Raw genomic sequence first — 25,050 nt, 5'->3', positions numbered from 1 at the left:
TGCCCTCGACAGCTTCACAAGCAGTGTGCAGGCCATAAGGTAAGATTAAACAATATCATTCGATCTTTCTCAAAGCAGAGCTTTATTTGAAAATGTATGCATGAAAGGAGACTGCATTTGTGTTTGAAATTACATTATTCTCATTATATATGGCCAGTGGTGTAATCTATTTTATTTTATATACTATGTGTACTGTGCAGTGGTGCTCATAAGTGTATGAACACATTCTAAAGTTGACTAAAAAGAGGAATAAAAAAATAAAAAAAATAATATTTTGGAAATTTATCTTAATGACTTAATTAAAAAAGTTGGAAAATCCAACCTTTATGGACACCAATTTTCTTTTCTTTTTTATTCCTCTTTTTAGTCAACTTTAGCATGGGATCATAAGCTTATGAGCACCACTGTATACTGTGCTGAACATCCAGGCTATGTGAGACACAAAGGCTAACTTAAACACTAAAGACTTTATGCATCCCTGCCCATTTTAATAGGAACTGAAGTATTTGTACTATACATCATGGATACATTGCATATACCTGTGCATCACATAGACAACAATACTGTACAAAGCCAACAAACACATTGGTCTGTTTGCCTTCAGGGACTCCTCTCAACAGCAGCTGCAAGAAGCAACAGGAGCCAAAAGACCCAGAACAGCTTTGAGAGAAGAGGAGAAGCAGAGGCTGTCTGAAGAGGTCTGCAACACCATCCTGGATCACATCAAAGAAAGGTTCTCTTTCTCTGGCCACCTTGTGAGTGCTACCTTACTGCAAGCAGACATGTTTGAAAGGTACTGCCATTCATTTCCTGATGAGGCTCTGAATGCCACTGTGAATGCATACCCCATGCTGAGCAAGGCAAAGCTCAAGACAGAACTATCTCTGATCTATGAGAATCCTGAATTCAAGGGAGGCTGTGGTGCACTGGCACTGTACCAGGTTCTCATGAGCTACAACCTCCAGGAGACGTTCTCTGAGACTGTGACTCTGTTGAACATCCTCATAACTACTCCCATGACAACAGCTGAAGCTGAGAGATGTTTCTCAACTTTGACACGAGTTAAGACATTCCTGCGAAATTCAATGGGCCAGGAACGTCTGAATGCACTGGCCATGCTTTCCATGGAGAGGGAACTAGTCCTCAGTATGCCTGATTTCAATGAGAAAGTCATTGAACGCTTTGCTGTATTGAAACAGAGAAGAGAACAGTTTCAGTACAAGTAATGTAGCCTCTCTCTCTCTTTGTCCCTCCCTCCCTGTCTCTTTAACACACACACGCCCAAATCAGTTCACAGTTGATGTTGTTTAAAATAGTTATTTTTCATTTAAAAAAAAGTAAAACAAAAAAAAATATCTGTTCATGTTCATTTTTACAAATCTATACAATTGGCCAGAATATGGTTGTTCATATTTACAAATCTATACAATTGGCCAGAATATGGTTGTTCATTTTTACAAAGCCATACAGATAGCTGTGTTTACCTTTTCTAGAAATTACTTTCAAATTCTGTTTTCAAGCAAAATGTCTATCACTGTTCATTTTCACAAATCTATACAAGAGGGCAGAATATGGAAGTCTATAAAAATGTCTTATTACCAATAACTTGCATCAATGTTTTCAGTAGCCTCTATCAAAAGCTCCTGCTTGCTTGTTGTGAATTATGCTCAGGTGCACATATTTCCAATTCAACCATGAGGCAAAAAATGTGGTAAAAGCTCTTGTTTACATTTTACATTTACATTTTAGTCATTTAGCAGACGCTCTTATCCAGAGCGACTTACAGTTAGTGAATACATATTTTTTTATACTGGCCCCCCGTGGGAAACGAACCCACAACCCTGGCATTGCAAACGCCATGCTCTATCAACTGAGCTACATCCCTGCCGGCCATTCCCTCCCCTACCCTGGACGACGCTGGGCCAATTGTGCGCCGCCCATGAGTCTCCCGGTCGCGGCCGGCTGCGACAGAGCCTGGATTCGAACCAGGATCTCTAGTGGCACAGTTAGCACTGCGATGCAGTGCCTTAGACCACTGCGCCACTCAGGAGTTGATCCTGCAATCTGAACAAATACCAAGATGCTGTATTTTCAGCTGATATTTCATTTGTTTATGGAAATGCATATTGTTTATGCAGTGTTGAGGAATGTGAAAGAACACCCTTGATTATTTTTACTGTGATAACTTATTTTGATTTTGTAAGCCAACACTTTTGAGATCAGTCAATAAATGCTTCTGGTATTGACTTATATGCTGCCCCTGTCTTCATGTTGTTGCTGGACATATCTTTTAAAAAATGTGTGTAGGTCACCTAAATCATCAGAAAAATTGCCCCCCCTGAGAATTTTTTCAGGAGCCGCCACTGCCTGAGACGCAGCAAGGGAGGTCTGCAAATATCTAGATGTTATGTGTGGGTTGCTTTTACCTGATTTATTATTGTTCTTGTGGCTCTTGGGGATATTTTAGAAGGGCGTCCACGAGTTGCTGTCATGTTAAATGCTCTCCATTTGTAAATTATTTGCCTCACAGTGGACTGATGGAGCTCAAATCTTTTTGAGATGATTTTATAGCCTTCCCCAGACTACTCTCACTACCCTCGTCCTGATGTCCTCTGAGATCTCCTTTCCTCTCGGCATGGAGTGCTTTACATTCACCTGGATGGGTAACACCAAACTGACCAGGTTTCTTATCTCTATTTATCAGAGTCCCGCCCAAACTCTTTCATAACAATCTCTCCTTTGATTGGTTCATTTGGTAGCTAATTATTTACCCACCTGATTCTACTTACCTACTTCATTTAACCAATGCAACTTGGGGTTCACTTATTTTTGCACCTGCACTAATTCCTTTTTAATTTTGTTTTTCTACTACACGCATGATTTTCTCTACACCAACGTATGGTATTGGTAAATCTAAACCTGTTATGTCAGATCAAAAAGACTGGTTCTGATTAAATGAAGATTTCATGGTAAAAACTGAAAAAATCTGTAATTGCACAAGGGGTTCACATACTTTCAAGCAGCACAGTATATATGTATATATCACTCTCTCTTTCTTCAACTCCCTCGCTCCATCCCCTAGTTTGAATTCTTGTAATCTCTCAAATGTGGCTGTGTTTCCATGGCTGTGTTTTCATGGGGGGGGTGGGGGCAGGAGGGGGACAGGGGGAGCAAGTTGCTGACTAGTGGTGGCTATTCAGCAGCCCTGGGGGTAGAAGCTATTGGCCAGTCTGTTAGTTTTAGCCATGATGCTCCAGTACTGTCTGCGTCTGCGTCTGCGTGATGGAAGTGGGGAGAACAGGCTGTGATGCAGCCCGACAGAATGCTCTCAATGGTTGCCGAGTAGAACACTGAGGTCCGTCGGGGACAGGCCAAATTTCTTCAGCCTTCTGAGGTTAAAGAGTTGCTGTCGTGCCTTCTTCACCACGGTGTCCGTGTGGTTTGACCATTTCAGCTCCTCTGAGATGTGTACGCCAAAGAACTTGATGTTTTTGACTGTCTCCACGGTGGCCCAGTTGATGAGGATGGGGGCGTGTCCAGCCTGGTTCCTCCTGAAGTCCACAATCAGCTCCTTTGTTTTGCTGACATTGAGGGAGAGGTTGTTTACCTGGCACCACACCGTCAGAGTGCCTACCTCCTTGTAGGCTGTCTCGTCATTGTTGGTGATCAGACCTACTACTGTCGTGTTGTCAACGAACTTGATGATGGAGTGTGAGAGGTGGAACTGCGTTGGAGCCTTCAAGTCGGTGAGCAGCTGCTCTTGCGATCATTGTCACAAAGCCGCATCCACCCCAGAAGTTCAGAACGAGAAAGTGTAGGTTATATAGAAATAATTACACTCAAATTGATCATTAAACTAAATAATGTAGATTATATCTCACATTCCAGTGTTCGAACTTGTAAACAAGGCTGCATGGGATTACTCTTAATGCGACTCCGTGCAGCCAATAGCAATGTCCGCTTTAGGTATAATGCCAGGAGCCACTTGTGGATATGACAGCTCAAACAAAGTTCCACCTCTGACATTGTGAAAACAATCACTTTGCGGATGTTGGCTAAAGCGGATCTGATTGAATCGAGCCCTTTGTCTCAGCATGACTATAAAAAAATCTATAAAAAAAGTTGAGGAAGTCCACACACCAGTAGCAGTGGAGGCTGGTGTGAAGAGCAATAGGAGGATGGGCTTGTTGTAATGGTTGGAATGGAATTCTTCACCTGTGGGATAATCTGAGACCAGCCTCCCGGACAGCTGATAAAATGGAGGAGTATTTCTGTCTGTAATAAAGCTATTTTTGTGGGGAAAAACTCATTATGATTGGTTGGGCCTGGCTCCCCAGTGGGTGGGCCTATGCCCTCCCAGGCCCACCCTTGGCTGTGCCCCTGTCCAGTCATGTGAAATCCATAGAATATGATTTCCTTATATGAACTGTAACTCAGTAAAATCTTTGAAATTGTTGCATGTTGCGTTTATATTTGTGTTCAGTATTTTCTACTAAATATCCACATACTTTGCTCCATTGCAATTTCAATTAAATTGGTCCAAGCGGATAAAGCGGGATATCATGAATATAAAAAAGTATTAACACATTTAGGTGACATTCAGTGTTGGACAAATGGGAATAAAGAGAATGGAGAGGCATCAAACCTCACCTTGGGGAGTTAGAGAAAAAGAATGGTTCAATTCCATAAACAGCTCGTAAGCCAGATAGATGAAAATAGTAAACAAAAAAAACAAAAAATGTAATGACAGCAAAAACACAGAGGATGAAATTCATTTGTTTTTATATTACATTTGGAAAATGAAAAGATAATGGACTTTTTAATTGACTTTTTAAGTAACTGGAAAATAGAGGAAGTGTAATAAGAATTTCAGTCAGCTGCTTTTACATTTACGTTAACCCTCTTCTGTCAAGCCTCTGGGATCTATGCGCTATACTACAATGACAAATGGAAGTGCCACAGATACAGTATGTAATGGAGGTATTTCTGTCAAATACCACAGAGGACAGTGAGGACGAAAGTGTGCAACCACACATTTTTATGTTGCAAATAAACTACACTTTCACATATTAATGGTACACCGTGCGTTCTGAAAGTATTCAGACCCCTTGACTTTTTCCACATTTTGTTACATTACAGCCTTATCTTAAAATGGATTAAATGTATTTTTTTTCTCTCATCAATCTACACACAATACCCCATAATGACAAAGCAAAAACTGTTTTTTTGAAATGTTTGCAAATTTAAAAAATATTTAAAAAACGTAAGTATTCAGACCCTTTACTCAGTACTTTGTTGAAACACCTTAGGCAGCGATTACAGCCTTAAGTCTTCTTGGGTATGACGCTACAAACTTGGCACATCTCTATTTTGGGAGTTTCTCCCATTCTTCTCTGCAGATCCTCTGAAGCTCTGTCAGGTTGGATGGGGAGCGTCGATGCACAGCTTTTTTCAGGTCTCTCCAGAGATGTTCGATCGGGTTCAAGTCTGGGCTCTGGCTGGGCCACACAAGGACATTCAGAGACTTGTCCCAAAGTCACTCCTGCGTTGTCTTGGCTGTGTGCTTAGGGTCGTTGTCCTGTTGGAAGGTGAACATTCGCCCCCAGTCTGAGGTCCTGAGTGCTCTGGAGCAGGTTTTCATCAAGGATCTATCTGTACTTTGCTCCGTTCATCTTTTCCTCGATCCTGACTAGTCTCCCAGTCCCTGCAGCTGAAAAACACTCCCACAGCATGATGCTGCCACCACCATGCTTCACCATATGGATGGTGCCAGGTTTCCTTCAGACGTGACGCCTGGCATTCAAATCAAATCAAATCAAATCAAATTTTATTGGTCACATGCGCCGAATACAACAGGTGCAGACATTACAGTGAAATGCTTACTTACAGCCCTTAACCAACAGTGCATTTATTTTAAACAAAAAAAGTAAGAATAAAACAACAACAAAAAAAGTGTTGAGAAAAAAAGAGCAGAAGTAAAATAAAGTGACAGTAGGGAGGCTATATATACAGGGGGGTACCGTTGCAGAGTCAATGTGCGGGGGCACCGGCTAGTTGAGGTAGTTGAGGTAATATGTACATGTGGGTAGAGTTAAAGTGACTATGCATAAATACTTAACAGAGTAGCAGCAGCGTAAAAAGGATGGGGTGGGGGGGCAGTGCAAATAGTCCGGGTAGCCATGATTAGCTGTTCAGGAGTCTTATGGCTTGGGGGTAGAAGCTGTTGAGAAGTCTTTTGGACCTAGACTTGGCACTCCGGTACCGCTTGCCGTGCGGTAGCAGAGAGAACAGTCTATGACTAGGGTGGCTGGAGTCTTTGACAATTTTGAGGGCCTTCCTCTGACACCGCCTGGTATAGAGGTCGTGGATGGCAGGAAGCTTTGCCCCAGTGATGTACTGGGCCGTACGCACTACCCTCTGTAGTGCCTTGCGGTCAGAGGCCAAGCAGTTGCCATACCAGGCGGTGATGCAACCAGTCAGGATGCTCTCGATGGTGCAGCTGTAGAATTTTTTGAGGATCTGAGGACCCATGCCAAATCTTTTTAGTCTCCTGAGGGGGAATAGGCTTTGTCGTGCCCTCTTCACGACTGTCTTGGTGTGTTTGGACCATGATAGTTCGTTGGTGATGTGGACACCAAGGAACTTGAAGCTCTCAACCTGTTCCACTACAACCCCGTCGATGAGAATGGGGGCGTGCTCAGTCCTCTTTTTTTTCCTGTAGTCCACAATCATCTCCTTTGTCTTGGTCACGTTGAGGGAGAGGTTGTTGTCCTGGCACCACACGGCCAGATCTCTGACCTCCTCCCTATAGGCTGTCTCATCGTTGTCGGTGATCAGGCCTACCACTGTTGTGTCGTCGGCAAACTTAATGATGGTGTTGGAGTCGTGCCTGGCCATGCAGTCATGGGTGAACAGAGAGTACAGGAGGGGACTGAGCACGCACCCCTGAGGGGCCCCCGTGTTGAGGATCAGTGTGGCAGATGTGTTGTTACCTACCCTTACCACCTGGGGGCGGCCCGTCAGGAAGTCCAGGATCCAGTTGCAGAGGGAGGTGTTTAGTCCCAGGATCCTTAGCTTAGTGATGAGCTTAGAGGGCACTATGGTGTTGAATGCTGAGCTGTAGTCAATGAATAGCATTCTCACGTAGGTGTTCCTCTTGTCCAGGTGGGAAAGGGCAGTGTGGAGTGCGATAGAGATTGCATCATCTGTGGATCTGTTGGGGCGGTATGCAAATTGGAGTGGGTCTAGGGTTTCTGGGATTATGCTGTTGATGTGAGCCATGACCAGTCTTTCAAAGCACTTCATGGCTACAGACGTCAGTGCTACGGGTCGGTAGTCATTTAGGCAGGTTATCTTAGAGTTCTTGGGCACGGGGACTATGGTGGTCTGCTTGAAACATGTTGGTATTACAGACTCAGTCAGGGACATGTTGAAAATGTCAGTGAAGACACTTGCCAGTTGGTCAGCACATGCTCGGAGTACACGTCCTGGTAATCCGTCTGGCCCTGCGGCCTTGTGAATGTTGACCTGCTTAAAAGTCTTACTCACATCGGCTACGGAGAGCGTGATCACATAGTCATCCGGAACAGCTGGTGCTCTCATGCATGCTTCAGTGTTGCTTGCCTCGAAGCGAGCATAGAAGTGGTTTAGCTCGTCTGGTAGGCTTGTGTCACTGGGCAGCTCGCGGCTGTGCTTCCCTTTGTAGTCTGTAATAGTTTTCAAGCCCTGCCACATCCGACGAGCGTCAGAGCCAGTGTAGTATGATTCAATCTTAGACCTGTATTGACTCTTTGCCTGTTTGATGGTTCGTCGGAGGTCATAGCGGGATTTCTTATAAGCGTCCGGGTTAGAGTCCCGTTCCTTGAAAGCGGCAGCTCTACCCTTTAGCTCAGTGCGGATGTTTCCTGTAATCCATGGCTTCTGGTTGGGGTATGTACGTACGGTCACTGTGGGGACGACATCATCGATGCACTTATTAATGAAGCCAGTGACTGATGTGGTGTACTCCTCAATGCTGTCTGAAGAATCCCGGAACATGTTCCAGTCTGTGCTAGCAAAACAGTCCTGTAGCTTAGCATCTGCGTCATCTGACCACTTTTTTATTAACCGAATCACTGGTGCTTCCTGCTTCAGTTTTTGCTTATAAGCAGGAATCAGGAGGATAGAGTTATGGTCAGATTTGCCAAATGGAGGGCGAGGGAGAGCTTTGTATGCGTCTCTGTGTGTGGAGTAAAGGTGGTCTAGAGTTTTTTTCCCTCTGGTTGCACATTTAACATGCTGGTAGAAATTAGGTAGAACGGATTTAAGTTTCCCTGCATTACAGTCCCCGGCCACTAGGAGCGCTGCATCTGGATGAGCGTTTTCCTGTTGATTAATGGCCTTGTACAACTCATTCAGTGCAATCTTAATGCCAGCATTGGTTTGTGGTGGTAAATAGACAGCTATGAAAAATATAGATGAAAACTCTCTTGGTAAATAGTGTGGTTTACAGCTTATCATAAGATACTCTACCTCAGGCGAGCAAAACCTAGAGACTTCCTTAGTATTTGATTTTGTGCACCAGCTGTTGTTTACAAATATACACAGACCGCCACCCCTTGTCTTACCAGAGTCAGCCGTTCTGTCCTGCCGATGTAGCGTATAGCCTGCTAGCTGAATGTTATCATTGTTGTCGTTCAGCCACGACTCCGTGAAACATAAGATATTACAGTTTTTAATGTCCCGTTGGTAGGATAACCGTAATCTTAAATCGTCCATTTTATTCTCAAAAGCTTGAACGTTGGCTAATAGGATTGATGGAAGAGGCAGTTTACTCGCTCGCCGTCGGATCCTTACAAGGCACCCGGATCTGCGTCCGCGATATCTCTGTCTCTTCCTCACGCGAATGACGGGGATTTGGGCCTTGTCGGGTGTCTGTATGATATCCTTCGCGGCCGCCTCGTTGAAGAAAAAATCTTCGTCCAATGCGAGGTGAGTAATCGCTGTCCTGATATCCAGAAGCTCTTTTTGGTTATAAGAGACGATGGCAGAAACATTATGTACAAAATAAATTACAAATAACGCGGAAAAACACACATAATAGTACAATTGGTTAGGGGGTTGGTTAGAGGGCTGTAAAACGGCAGCCATCTTCTCCGGCGCTGTTGGGTGTCAAAGAGTTCAATCTTGGTTTCATCAGACCACAGAACCTTGTTACCGATGGTCTGAGAGTCCTTTAGGTGACTTTTGTTAAACTCCATGCGGGCTGTCATGTGCCTTTTACTGAGGAGTGGCTTCCATCTGGCCACTTTACCATAAAGTCCTGATTGGTGGAGTGCTGCAGAGATGGTTGTCCTTCTGGAAGGTTCCCCCATCTCCACAGAGGAACTCTGGAGCTCTGTCAAAGTGACCATTGGGTTCTTGGTCATCTTCTTGACCAAGGCCCATCTCCCCCGATTGCTCAGTTTGGCCGGGCGGCCAGCTCTAGGAAGAGTCTTGGTGGTTCCAAACTTCTTCCATTTAAGAATGATGGAGGGCACTGCGTTCTTGGGGACCTTCAATGCTGAAATGTTTTGGTACCCTTCCCTAGATCTGTGCCTCGACACAATGCTGTCTCTGAGCTCTACGGACAATTCCTTTGACCTCATGGCTTGGTTTTTGCTCTGACATGCACTGTCAACTGTGGGACCTTACATAGACAGGCGTGTGCCTTTCCAAATAATGTCCAATCAATTAAATTTACCACAGGTGGACTCCAATCAAGTTGTAGAAACATCTCAAGGATGATCAATGGAAACAGGATTCACCTGAGCTCAATTTCATAGCAAAGGGTCTGAATACTTATGTAAATAAGGTATTTCTGTCTTTATTTTTAATCGATTTGCAAAAATGTCTAAAAATCTGTTTTCGCTTTGTCATTATGAGGTACTGTATGTGTAGATTGATGAAAAAAATAATAATTTAATCAATTTTAGAATAAGGCTGTAACGTAACAAAACGTGGGAAGAGTCAAGGGGTCTGAATACGTTCCTAATGCACTGTACTTGATCACAATACATTACATAATACATCACAATACATTACATAATACATCTCAATACATTACATAATACATCTCAATACATTACATAATACATTACATAATACATATAATAATATAATAATAATATGCCATTTAGCGGACGCTTTTATCCAAAGCGACTTACAGTCATGTGTGCATACATTTTTACGTATGGGTGGTCCCGGGGATCGAACCCACTACCCTGGCGTTACAAGCGCCATGCTCTACCAATTGAGCTACAGAGGACCACAATACATTGCATAATACATCTCAATACATGACATAATACATCTCAATACATTACATAATACATCACAATACATTACATAATACATTACAACACATTACATAATACATAATACAGGGCGGCAGGTAGCTTAGTGGTTAAGAGCGTTGTGCCAGTAACCGAAAGGTCGCTGGTTCTAATCCCCGAGCCGACTAGGTGAAAAATCTGTCGATGTGCCCTTGAGCAAGGCACTTAACCCTAATTGCTCCTGTAAGTCGCTCTGGATAAGAGCGTCAGCTAAATGACAAAAAATAATTAAAAATAAAAATACATCAGAATACATTACATAACACATCTCAATACATTACATAACACATCTCAATACATTACATAATATATCTCAATACATTACATCACAATATATTACACAATACATTACATAACATATCTCAATACATTACACAATACATTACATAATACATCATAATACATCACAATACATTTCACAATACATTTCAAGGAAAAACTGACAGCCAGATGTTAACTCTGCAAGGGGAAGAATCATCAGATCAGTGTTTGCCCATGATAGTTCAATATCATACTCCAGTAAAAGCAAACATATAAACTTGCACTCCTCTGTATCCATCACCGTCCCTTACTCGAAAGCAGTCTGTTAATTTTGTGCATATAGCCTAAGACAATCACTGAGTGGTGATATGAGACATCTCCAAGCAAGGCCAAAATCATTGAAATTCTGATCACAGGACTAGCAGAAGTACAGCATGTCTCTCAGGAAATTGGAGTTCAAGCGCTCTCACAGGAGACGGGAAGAGCTCAAACTCTTCACCTCACCTGGGGCCTCATAGGCCGGGGATTTGTTCAGGGACCTCTTCAACAAGGAGACACACACACGCACACACACACACACACACACACACACATATACACACACACATACACACACACACAGTTTCAGTACTCCTTGTATAAGAAAAATATTGATGTATGTGTGTGTGTATGTTAGTACATTAAAAAGAACAGTGCTTTATTATTTCCTCCAGTCACTAAAAACACTTAGTTTACCCTGTAGAGATTTAGCCGGTGTGATAAACGCGAAAGAGCTAATGGCATTCACAATCATCTGCAAACAAGTGAGCGGCATTAGGACTATTTGCTGAACGCTTTTGAAAGAAAAGGTTAGAGATGTGTGGGAAGGCCAAAGAGTTGTATTAATTTTTTATCCTGCTGATAGATTGTGATTATAGATCAAGCGTGGTCTCTGCAGTAGCAGGACACTTCCTTTGGTTCCTGTTGCCAAATGGGTTCACTTCCTGAATACCAAATCAATGCACTATTAAATAAAAGTCATCCTGAAAAATAGGAAAAGGCTAACGAGGGCAACAACCTGGATAAGCTACATATTTACAGACTCGTCTTCAACGTCATTAATAACAGTACATCAAACAAACGTCCATACATAGCTTATGTCTGGTCATGTAAAATAACACACATACTATTACAATAACAAAACAAGAATGGAATCTCAGCCTATGGACACAAGGGCATTCCAACTTAACTCCACTCCTCAGTGCTCTCTCTGACCCGATGTGGAAACAAGGGCCTTTCAGAGGAAACATGTTAGCCCACTGAGGCCAAACAAGCTGTGACAACTACCTCCTCAGCTGTTGCTATGGACACCGGAGACAAGGGGCTAACTGAGTCAATATTCAGCCTATGGCTTGATGTCGGTTACACTCAGGCTGCATTTGGCTTCGGCGGTGTGACATTTCCTTTTGACAGTATGTGACAATAGAAAGTCCCAGACCCAGGCCCCATCTTGGTGAGAAGTCAAATAATTTGAACGTTTTGAGCGTCTTGTCTTCATCCTGACTTCTCTTCTGTTTGCCCGACAAGTTCAGAGGGAATAGACCACAGTGTATAAGTCAATAGGGAGCCTAGCCACAATGTTTTGCACGGTAAAGGTTACCGTGGTACAGGTGGCCAATTGGATTTCCATGGAAACAGTCCTTAATGCACCTCTAGACATTTAGGGAAGATTCAGAGCAAGAAAACAGAATGGTAGTTGTAACACTGAAACCTCTGATTCAAGTCTTTGAGCATTTGGACCTTCAATGAATTTGAAAGTAGTGTACTCCAACAACATGTTTGCCCAATATCTTGGTACACACAGTCATGCTGAATCCTAGCTTCCCCAGCCAGCCAAATCACAGCAGGAATAACCCAACCAACACAATAACAACAACAGAGCTATCCCACCGTGCATGGTGACAGTGACAGCTTAGTGTAATTGGAGAGTCAGATTGGTGGCCAGGATACAGGATTATGAAAGATGGATCCCATGGCCAGGCACAGACCATGAGGAAGAGAGAGGAATGAAGTGATAGAGTAGAACTGGGATGATAAACCGAAAATTATTGACACCGACCAAACAGACCACTTATCGTGGACAGTTTGCTGATATCGTTCATTACCATAAACAATCTATAGGGCCCTATGAAATAAATGAAATAAGTTCGCTATGGTTGATTGTTAATGTGACAATTGATAGCTACAACATTCGAAGTAGTAGCAGTTGTTTTAAGGGTAATATACAAAAAAATACTGTGGCGCACATCAATGTTATAAACATATCATTCAATTTATTGTTATCGTGATAATTCAATCAATTTATCATTATATACATATTTGTCCACATCGCCCGGCTCTATGATAGAGTGACATATTGCTGGCTCAGGAGTGGACAAGGCAGGAAGTAGACTACATTATACCACACATCACAGCCTAAGAATGTCATGGAATGTAATGGAATGTTGTTCATCTCAATGTAAACAATGGGCTGTATAGGATGAAGTACCAGAATACATGACAATTCTACGTACACTTTTCTTCAGGTGTCCTTACAATCGAAGGTGTGCGCGTGTGTGTGCAGGGAAGATGCTTGTGGTACTCCTCAGGTCCATCAATACTCAATAGAGGCCATGCCACTACTTTCTGTTGGGTTGGCATTGACCTACTCATATCCATCCTCTGAGTTAGTGCCATGTCTGCTGGCTATGGTTGAGTTAAATGCCCTGGGAGAATTATTGGTCCTAATTGTAACGAGCTTGGCCAGGCTGCAGAGGGTGTTTCTCCCCACTGTTTGACTCTGACTCCTGGGACCCAGAGAGACCAAATTATTCCCCTAGACGTTGTTGTGGTGGATTCTGCTGTGGTCGCTTGTCCATTAAACTAACACAAGAGTGAAGGGCCTCTTATAGCCAGATAAATAACATTGAATGGCCTAAGTGAGCTTATTGTAGACTAGCATGAAACCATGGGAAACATCAACAGGCTCGTTAGTCTGCTCTTGTGATTGTCTCTGTAGACATTTCTCCATAATGCTTTAAGTCCGACTTCTCTCTCTCTGATCTGTGATCTGAGTAATAATATATATATAGACATATATATTTTAGTGGGTAGATCAGCTGTAATATTGCAGATAGATTGTGGCTTCCTTCAATGTAATTGTCTGCATCATTTCCAATCCTCCATATATTTTTTGGTAAATATACACTACCGTTCAAAAGTTTGGGGTCACTTAGAAATGTCCTTGTTTTCTCAGAACAAGAATAGACTGACAAGTAAATTATTTGTTTCTGGCCATTTTGAGCCTGTAGTCGAACCCACAATTGCTGATACTCCAGATACTCAACTAGTCTCAAGAAGGCCAGGTTTTATTGCTCCTTTAATCAGCACAACAGTTTTCAGCTGTGCTAACATAATTGCAAAAGGGTTTTCTAATGATCAATTAGCCTTTTAAAATGATAAACTTGGATTAGCAAACACAACGTGCCATTGGAACACAGGAATGATAGTTGCTGATAATGGGCCTCTGTACGCCTATGTAGATATTCCATTAAAAATCAGCCGTTTCCAGCTACAATAGCCATTTACAACATGAACAATGTCTACACTGTGTTTCTGATGAATTTGATGTTATTTTAATGGAGAATTTTTTTTTTTTTGCTTTTCTTTCGAAAACAAGGACATTTCTAAGTGACCCCAAACCTTTGAACGGTAGTGTATATATGTAAATACACTACCAGTCAAAAGTTTGGACACACCTACTCATTCAAGGGTTTGCAAAGAGTGTGCAAAGCTGTCATCAAGGCAAAGGGTGGCTATTTGAAGAATCTCAAATATAAAATACATTTTGATTTGTTTAACACCTTTTTGGTTGCTACATGATTCCATATGTGTTATTTCAAAGTTTTGATGTCTTCACTATTATTCTACAATGTAGAAAATTGTAAAAATAAAGAAAAACCCTGGAATGAGTAGGTGTGTATGAAAATGTATGCACTCACGAACTGTAAGTTGCTCTGGATAAGAGCGTCTGCTAAATGACTAAAATGTAAAATGTAAAATGTTTGTCCAAACTTTTGACTGGTACTTTACATTGACTGGGTATCTCAGTGATTTCCCATGTTTGCCTCCATCTTAATCTTAGAGACAACATTCAATCCCCTGTCTGTCTGCCTGAGTGTTGTGAGGATTCCAGTCCATCCTTCCCCAGACAACACCATATGTACCTGATCAGTCATCTTCTTTCCTGTCAGCTGGGAGACAAGGACAGAGGCTACGCTCAATGGCTTGGCGTCTAATCTGACTGTTTTTGTTGTTGTTGTTGTTGGCATTTGAGTCCAAATAGTATGGTGGCCAATAAAAGGTTTAAATTATCATGACGCAAAAATCTGATATTGTATGGCCTGCCCTCACGTGGGTTGTTGTTGTTGTAATAATAATATGCCATTTGGCAGACGCTTTCATCCAAAGCGACTTACAGTCATGCGTGCATACATTTTTTGTGTATGGGTGGTCCCGGCGATCAAACCCACTACCTTGGCGTTACAAGCACCGTGCTCTACCAGCTGAGCTACAGAGGACCACATGTTGTGAAAGGGACATCCTGTTAGTATTGTCCCCCCTGAAGTGGATGAACCGCTGGTTTTGGGTTTTACAGGTGGTCGTGCCCAAGTTGTGCCGAGTTGTACCAGTGTCAAACTCTCCTTAACGTCGCTTGATCTGGATCATCCTGTAATTCCAAGGTAGCAGCAACAGAATCAAGGAAGTGAAGCGACACCTGCTCCCGGAATACAGGTAGAACTTTTATGCCTCTCAGACCTTAAGATCTTCTACCCTCTAGTGGTAATCTTGGGTGGTACACTATTTACTCAGAGAAGCCTTTGTATAAAAACATATGGTTTAGACCATCTTTAGTGACCTCTGTTGTTGAGATAACATATTACACCAACCTCTGCGCGAGTTAGTTCAGCTGGTGTTTGGTCACCAAAAGGTAGCCTACTAATATAAAACCAATATACATTTTAATTTGGTTGGATTGGATTTAGTTGGACATACAAATCTATGAAATACTTTCCAAGATAAGTCAGGGTGCTTTCTTCAATTGTTCATTTGTTGACATTTTTAAGATTCCATGCAAACATTTGAAACCCCACCTCTTTAAGGAATACCTGTGATAGGATAAAGTAATCCTTCTACCCCCCCCTTACCCTAACCCCCCCCCCCCCAAAAAAAAAAAAAAAAAACATTGTAAAGTGGTTATCCCACTGGCTATAAGGTGAATGCACCTATTTGTAAGTCGCTCTGGATAAGAGCGTCTGCTAAATGACGTAAATGTAAATGTAAATGTAATGCAGGCCTAGTTCAAATATAAAATTTTTAATATCGCCATATTTAATCATATATCTGACTCGAAATCAGCAGAATTAATTATGTAATGTTGTGGGAATTAATGGATACACCTTGACCACACTCTGAGAGGCAACGTAGAGCTTTGAAACATGCTGGATGGGAGCAAACCAGGCCACGGTAACAGCGATATGGGACATGATGCTAAAACATGCAGGCTGAAGTAGAGTAAGATAAATAATTCAGATACTAGTACTAGACTAACACAATTCTAATCAGAATGCCATTAAAACAACTGCTAAGGTGTGGGGGGGAAAAGGTCATTTGATATCTTAAAACCCTTGATAACCCATTCAATTAATCTTGTCTGTGTGCAATGCGTGTTTAGACTATATGAACCAATAAAGGATGTCATGTAATGAATGGTTATAGCATTATGTGTGATATTTAACCAATAAGGCCCGAGGGGGTGTGGTATATGGCCAATATAACACAGTTAAGGGCTGTTCTTAAGCACGACGCAACACGGAGTGCCTTGATACAGCCCTTAGCTGTGGTATATTGACCATATACAACAAACCCAGAGGTGCCTTATTGCTATTATAAACTGGTTAGAACGTAATTAGAACAGTAAACAAGTCGTTTTGAATCATACCCGTGGTATATTGTCTGATATACCACGTCTTTCAGCCAATCAGCATCCAGGGCTCGAATGACACGGTTTATTTAAATAAAAAGCATTATACATTTATTATTAATGCATTATACAGTACATGGTTGGTTAATAGAAATGACTCCACCTGCATCTCTTTCTTCCTCTTTTTAGTTATAATGGAGTTCACTGCCAAAGCAACTCTTTTTAATTATAATGGAGTTCACTGCCAAAGCAACTGCGAAGACAGATGGACAACTGCAACACCCCTTGACTTTTTCCACATTTTGTTGTGTTACAGCCTGAATTTAAAATGGGTTAAATAGACATTTTTTTGTCACTGGCCTACACACAATACCCCATCATGTCAAAGTGGATCAAAGTATTTTTTTTTTAATTTAGCAATTCATTAAAAAATTTAAGCTGACGTCTTGAGTCGATAAGTATTCAACTCCTTTGTTATGGCAAGGCTAAATAAATTCAGGAGTAAAAATGTGTTTAACAAGTCACATAATAAGTTACATGGACTCACTCTGTGTGCAATAATTGTGTTTAACATGATTTTTGAATGACTTCCTCATCTCTCTGCCCCACAAATGCAATTATCTGTAAGGTCCCTCAGTCGAGCAGTGAATTTCAAACACAGATTCCACCACAAAGATCAGAGAAGTTTTCCAATGTCTCGCAAAGAAGGGCACCTATTGGTAGACGGGTAAAATTAATAAAAGCAAACATTGAATATCCCTTTGAGCATGGTGAAGCTATTAGTTACACTTTGGATGGTGTATCAATACACACAGTCACTACAAAAGTACATGTGTCCTTCCTAACTCAGATCCCAGAGAGGAAGGAATCCGTTTGAGGCCAGTGGTGACTTTAAAACAGTTACAGAGTTTTATGGCTGTGATAGGAGAAAACTGAGGATGGATCAACAACATTGTAGTTACTCCACAATACTAACCTAAATGACAGAGTTAAAAGAAGGAAGCCTGTACAGAATAACAAATATTCCAAAAAATCCATCCTGTTTACAACAAGGCACTAAAGTAATACTGCAAAAAATGTGGCAAAGCATTAAACTTTTTGTCCTGAATAGAAAGTGTTATGTTTGGACCAAATCCAATACAACACATTACTGAGTACCACTCTCCATATTTTCAAGCACAGTGGCGGCTGCATCATGTTATATGTATGCTTGTAATCGTTAAGGACTGGGGAGGTTTTCAGGAGAAAAAAATAATTAATGAAATGGAGCTAAGCACAGGCAGAATCCTAGAGGAAAACCTTGTTCAGTCTGCTTTCCACTAGACACTGGGAGAAGAATTCACCTTTCAGCAGGTTAATAACCTAAAACACAAGGCCAAATCTACACTGGAGTTGCTTACCAAGAAGATAGTGAATGTTCCTGAGGGGCCGAGTTACAGTTTTGACTACTTGAAAATCTATGGCAAGACCTGAAAATAGTTGTCTAGCAATGATCAACAACCAATTTGACAGAGCTTGAAGAATATTAAAAATACACAAATGGTGCACAATCCAGGTGTGGAAAGCTCTTAGAGACTTACCCAGAAAGACTCAGAGCTGTAATCGCTGCCAAAAGTGCTTCTACAAAGTATTGACTCAGGGGTGGGAATACTTATGTACTAAATTAGATATTTCTGTATTTATTTTTCAATAAATTTGCTAAAATTTCTAAAACCACGTTTTCACTTTGTCATTATGGGGTATTGTTTGTAGATGGGTGAGAGAACAAATCTATTTAATCCATTTTGAATTCAGGCAGTAATGCAACAAAGTGTGGAATAAGTCAAGGGGTATGAATACTTTTTGAAGGCACTGTAAAGGATATCTGTATCAACATTGCCATTTCGAGGTGTAGGCAATTATTACATAAAATATGCATGATTGTAATTTGTCAAGCACCAAACACATTGCACTTGTAAACTCTTCTCTTATTGTACTGTAATGATTGCCTTCCTAAAGTACAGTCATATGGCATGCAGTGGGTTAGTTATCCTGCCCCTAATGGTGGCCATGTCAACTGTCACAGCGAAATAGTAACTTGCCAAAAAAAGTATTTCACTGCCTTATATAAGGAATCGATACAAGATGTCCTATTCTACAAACTAAGAGGGCTAATCTCTTTGAGGATAGTTATAGTTATCAAAGAAAATCTGCTTGCGATCCACGACGTTAATCAGATCTTTAACTACATTGGGAGCTGAGGTGCAGTGAGCTTTCATTATTGTGTCATGCGGAGGTGACAGCCTTAATTGTAATTGTCACAGTAGGTGTCCAGCCCCACGCTCTCCTCCCAGTCCTTGGCCATGCTATTCTTCTTGTTCTTCTCCGCCATGATAATGGCAGCTACCACAGTGATCACCACGGTGACCGTCAGAATGAGCACCGTCACGGTCTCTCCGACACACAGCTCATCATCCACTTCTCCCATGGACCTGCCCTTTAGCTCGGTGGGCTGGCTGCACCTCAGCTCCTGGTAGTCATCCAGGAAGATCCTGTGGATGCTGGAAAGCTTCCTGAACACCCTCTGCAGGTCGCAGTCACAGTGCCAGGGGTTGCCCTCCAACAGGACGTGGAGGCTGGGGGTGTGGATGCTCAACAGGGTCCTGTAGCCCAGGGTGCTTAGGTGGTTGAGGGCCAGGTCCAGCAGAGTTAGGGAAGACATAGGGGTGAAGACTCCTGGCTCAGTGGATCTGATCAGGTTCCCCCGAAGGCCCAGCACCTCCAGGGAGCGCAGCGTGGAGAAGAGGCCGGAGCCCAGGGAGGTGAGATGGTTTCCCTCCAGGTGGAGCTGGCGCAGGGCTGTCAGGGAGCCCAGGGCTCTGGGTTTTACTGTGGAGATGAGGTTGCTGCTCAGGTCCAGCTTCTGGAGGCTGTCCAGGCTGTGGAAGGTCCCACTCTCCAGGACGGTAAGATGGTTGTGATCCAGCAGGAGCTCGGTTAGGGATTCAAGGCCCAGGGAGAAGCCAGGCCCCAGGGCAGAAAGGCGGTTACGGCTCAGGTCCAGACTCCTGAGCCGATGGAGGGTAGAGAAAGCTCCGTTAGCTACATGGCTGATGTTGTTCTCTTTTAAAAGGAGCACCCTCAGGCTCCACAAGGTTCCAAAGGAACCTGCTTGGAGCGCTGTCAACAGGTTTCTGGACAGGTCCAGGTACTCTGTGTTGTGGGGGACGTTCCTAAGAGGAGTGGTGAGATTCCCACCCGAGCAGTTTATATATTTGATATCTGTGAGGCAGCTGCACCCGTCATAGCAAGCAGTAGTTTTCTTCAATGGAAAAGTGATAGCATACATGAGGAAAAGGAACCAATGGGATGAATCCATCCTGTTGCTGAAAGAAATAAAAGAGCAAGGGCTCATACATTTTGCAACATACCCTGAAAAATGATATGACGTTGAATTATTTGTTAGTGTTTGTGCGAACGCTACTCCCACAAGGCTGAGACAAACATCAGATACTTTACCCTGTCTAAAAACAATAGCTGTTGAAACACTGTGTGCTGAATATACCTTGTGCTGGTTTAGAGTGTTACTGTAATTAACGACAGTTTTGTCAAACATACAAAGCGACAGGAACAATAACTGCTTTTAGCACACTATTAAGCGAAAATCAAGACGAAGAATCCACGCCTTACCTGTTGTCTGTGGTAGCCTAATTGTAAAACTCAGCACACCATGTAGCATCTGTCTGGTTTGAGACCAGACTGCCAGCAGACGAACCACACGGAGCAGACAGACCAGACAGCTGACCTGATCCATCTGTCAACCTCTGAAAATAAGGGCTGGTCTGCCCCACTCCCCCTCCACCCCTCCACCCTTCCACTCCCCTCTAGTGCACCCGTTGACACGTGAGGGCCGCTCTGACAATGGCGGTGTGAATAATTCACACAGTGGCAGGAAGAGAGCCAACTTCCCACCCTGCCTGGTCACAGTCACACACAGATGGAAGTCATGGCAGCGGGAAGATTTTTCCTGCGTTGTTAGGAGCTGGTAACTCAAGCATTTCGCTGTACCCGCTAGAACATCTGCTAAACTGTGTACGCCACCAAAAAACTTTGATTTGATTTGAAAGATGAGGAAGCCTTGGCACCGCATCAATAAACAACACTCACGATAGTACGACGGGGTTACAGAACACCCAGGTCTACAGTAGACTAGCCAATGACAGACACACCAGCTGTCTGTTTTCTCTGACTTCATCCAACATCATTAAGTGTTGCACTCCTTATTGACTAGACCTTATTCCACTCCGTCTCATTTAGTCACATGCTTACTGTGTAAACCCAACAGAGAGCAGGAGGATGCTGCCAGCTGCCTGGATCCTGGAGTCTGGAGTCTGCTGCTTCTCTGCGTCATTAAGATGTGTTGTGCTGGATCCCCACGGCTAAACCCAGCCCAGCTATCAAGTGAAGGAAACATGTTTGGAAAAGAGATTCATTACTCAACCGCTGTGAGCTGGGGCAGAACACCATGGGAGCAGATGAGTGCTGAACATCAAACCAGACTCTATCAAGAAGAACATGCAGGCCACCCAGGAAATTCCTTCCATTGTGATCAGCAAGGATATTGTGTAATTGCAATTCATTTCACCATGACATGTAACCCATCTATCAAATTACATTTGATATCCTATTTAGTTAAATATTTTTGTATTTAGACTGAAGCCTGTTGTGCTGGCTTCCTGAGTGGGTCTCAGTAAGAGACAAATACACCAGATGGCAGCATTGCCATGTGGTAGCACTTGACTTGCAGAGGGCAACAAGAGAAAGGCAAAGCTACTATAAATAATAATATGCCATTTAGCAGACGCTTTTATCCAAAGCGACTTACAGTCGTGCGTGCATACATTTTTGTGTATGGGTGGTCCCGGGGATCGAACCCACTACCTTGGCGTTACAAGCACCGTGCTCTACCAGCTGAGCTACAGAGGACCACAAACAAACTATGGAAGACATAATTATGGCAATTCATAGATCTATGCAAATAGCACTTCTGAGTAGAACCAGTATGATACAAAGCACTGCCCCCAAAATGATTTGTTTTGAGAAAAATAAGAAATGTTTGGTTCAGAACAACCTTTTCTCCATGTACAGCAGTAGCTATAGGAACCAGTGAGTGAATAAACAATAGTTACTTCTATACAATGTAAAGCGCTTCTAGACCTAGATGCGATAAAAAATATATTAATTGTTAATTTGTCATTAGCATTGTAAAACAATTACTCTTACAACGGTTACCATCTTATATTATGCAAACAAATACAGAAATGTTTTCATTCAAAGTAACTAAATGTATTACCACGTCAATTCAACGTCTCTTCCACGTTGGTTCAATGTAATTTCATTGAAATGACGTGGAAACAATGTTGATTCAACCAGTGTGTGCCCAGTGGGTTGATACTGAAAATAAAAAACACAAGACTGTGAAATCAACAACCTGTGTTTTCCAGTTGTTGTGTTTTCCAGTTGTTGTGTTTTACAGTTGTTGTTTTCCAGTTGTTGTTTTCCAGTTGTTGTTTGTTCCAGTTGTTTTCTTTTGCATTTGTTGTTTTTTCCAGTTGTTTTCCAGTTGTTGTTTGTTCCAGTTGTTGTCTTTTCCAGTTGTTGTTTTCCAGTTGTTGTGTTTTCCAGTTGTTGTTTGTTCCAGTTGTTGTCTTTTCCAGTTGTTGTTTGTTCCAGTTGTTGTTTTCCAGTTGTTGTTTGTTCCAGTTGTTTTCTTTTCCATTTGTTGTTTTTTCCAGTTGTTTTCTTTTCCATTTGTTGTTTTTTCCAGTTGTTGTTTGTTCCAGTTGTTGTTTTCCAGTTGTTGTTTTTTCCAGTTGTTGTCTTTTCCAGTTGTTGTTTTTTCAAGTTGTTGTTTTCCAGTTGTTGTGTTTTCCAGTTGTTGTTTTTTCCAGTTGTTGTTTTCCAGTTTTTGTGTTTTCCAGTTGTTGTTTTTTCAAGTTGTCATCTCCTTTGGCAAGTCATATAATAGTCTTATTGATAATCTGTCAGCACTGGCCTTTCGATCCTGGGCTCGTATGATGTGTGTTAAGGCCATCAACTAAAAGCTGAGTTTTTGTTTTCATCCTCAGAGAAACAACTACGTCAAGAATCATGCAGTAGCATCGGCATCAATAATAACATCACACCAGTCATCCCTCCCCAGCACAGTCAAATTAGAGTCAGCAGCAATGTAAGACCAGACAACATAAAAACACATGAAATAGAGGCAAAGTGGTGTACATAACCTTAACACTTAATCAGATAAGAATTGATTATTGAGAATGAAAAGTGCAAGTTGTACCGAGGGCAGACGCTACAGCTGCTTGTTGTCCTTCAGTGAGGGAGTTTTCAAGGCTACAGGCACATGCAGATTCTTAAGCTTTTGCTTTCAGAAAAAATATAAATACAGAGCCGCTGTGCTCTCTTCTGGCAGATATCATCTCACTGTCCAACCTCGCAAAGTTTTATGAAATCCATTTATTTACCATTAAAGTCTACTTTTCACAAAATTAATGATTTAGATGTGCATCTTTGCAGCTCCCCATGCCAATACAAGTGAATCAAATCAAATCAAATAAAATTGTATCACATGCGCCGAATACAACAGTGAAATGCTTACTTACAAGCCCTTAACCAACAATGCAGTATTAAGAAAGAATACAAAAAAAGCACAAAAAAATACGATATCAAATAATACGAAATAAAAGTAACAAATAATTAAAGAGCAGCAGTAAAAATAACAATAGCGAGGCTATATACACGGGGTACCGGTACCGAGTCAATGAGCGGGGGCTCCGGTTAGTCGAGGTAATTGAGGTAATATGTACACTACCGTTCAAAAGTTTGGGGTCACTTAGAAATGTTCTTGTTTTCGAAAGAAAAGCAATTTTTTTGTCCATTTAAAGAACATCAAATTGATCAGAAATACAGTGTAGGCTATTGTAGCTGGAAACGGCTGATTTTTTATGGAATATCTACATAGGCGTACAGAGACCCATTATCAGCAACCATCAGTCCTGTGTTCTAATGGCACGTTGTGTTTGCTAATCCAAGTTTATCATTTTAAAATGCTAATTGATCATTAGAAACCCTTTTGCAATTATGTTAGCACAGCTGAAAACTGTTGTGCTGATTAAAGGAGCAATAAAACCTGGCCTTCTTGAGACTAGTTGAGTATCTGGAGCATCAGCAATTGTGGGTTCGATTACAGGCTCAAAATGGCCAGAAACAAATAACTTTCTTCTGAAACTCGTCAGTCTATTCTTGTTCTGAGAAATGAAGGCTATTCGATGCGAGAAATTGCCAAGAAACTGAAGATCTCGTACAATGCTGTGTACTACTCCCTTCACAGAACAGCGCAAGCTGGCTCTAACCAGAATAGAAAGAGGAGTGGGAGGCCCTGGTGCACAACTGAGCAAGAGGACAAATACATTAGAGTGTCTAGTTTGAGAAACAGGCGCCTCACAGGTCCCCAACTGGCAGCTTCATTAAATAGTACCCGCAAAACACCAGTCTCAACGTCAACAGTGAAGAGGCGACTCCGGGATGCTGACCTTCTAGGCAGAGTTGCAAAGAAAAAGCCATATCTCAGACTGGCCAATAAAAAGAAAATATTAAGATGAGCAGTCTGAGATATGGCTTTTTCTTTGCAACTCTGCCTAGAAGGTCACCATCCCGGAGTCGCCTCTTCACTGTTGACTTTGAGACTGGTGTTTTGCGGGTACTATTTAATGAAGCTGCAGTTGCTATACCAGGCAGTGATGCAACCAGTCAGGATGCTCTCGATGGTGCAGCTGTAGAACCTTTTGAGGAACTGAGGACCCATGCCAAATCTTTTCTGTCTCCTTAGGGGGAATAGGTTTTGTCGTGCCCTCTTCACGACTGTCTTGATGTGCTTGGACCATGTTAGTTTGTTGGTGATGTGGACACCAAGGAACTTGAAGCACTCAACCATCTCCACTACAGCCCCGTCGATGAGAATGGGGGCGTGCTCGGTCCTCTTCTTTTTCCTGTAGTCCACAATCATCTCCTTTGTCTTGATCACGTTGAGGGAGAGGTTGTTGTCCTGGCACCACACGGCCAGGTCTCTGACTTCCTCCCTATAGACTGTTGCGTCGTTGTCGGTGATCAGGCCTACCACTGTTGTGTCATCAGCAAACTTAATGATGGTGTTGGAGTCGTGCCTGGCCATGCAGTCATGAGTGAACAGGGAGTACAGGAAGGAACTGCGCACGCACCCCTGAGGGGCCCCCGTGTTGAGGACCAGCGTGGCATTTGTGTTGTTACCTACCCTTACCACCTGGGGATGGCCCGTCAGGAAGTCCAAGATCCAGTTGCAGAGGGAGGTGTTTAGTCCCAGGGTCCTTAGCTTAGTGATGAGCTTTGAGGGCACTAGGGTGTAGAACGCTGAGCTGTAGT

General features: G+C 42.4%; 1 protein-coding gene across 1 annotated transcript; it reads right to left on the bottom strand.

The window, feature by feature from the left end:
- Positions 1-18,898: 18,898 nt before the first annotated feature.
- LOC311129382 (uncharacterized protein) lies at positions 18,899-19,972 on the bottom strand (the record flags this gene model as incomplete). The annotated part of the gene is made up of 1 exon (XM_084161667.1): positions 18,899-19,972. The coding sequence occupies one exon, from the start codon at positions 19,970-19,972 to the stop codon at positions 18,899-18,901; it is 1,074 nt and encodes a 357-aa protein (XP_084017793.1).
- Between the last annotated feature and the right edge of the window lie 5,078 nt (positions 19,973-25,050).

Source organism: Coregonus lavaretus (assembly GCF_964263955.1).
Source record: "Coregonus lavaretus genome assembly, chromosome: 5".
Lineage (NCBI taxonomy): Eukaryota > Metazoa > Chordata > Actinopteri > Salmoniformes > Salmonidae > Coregonus > Coregonus lavaretus.
The sequence above is the reverse complement of the archived record's forward strand: the minus strand, read 5'-3'. Positions and strand labels throughout refer to the sequence as shown.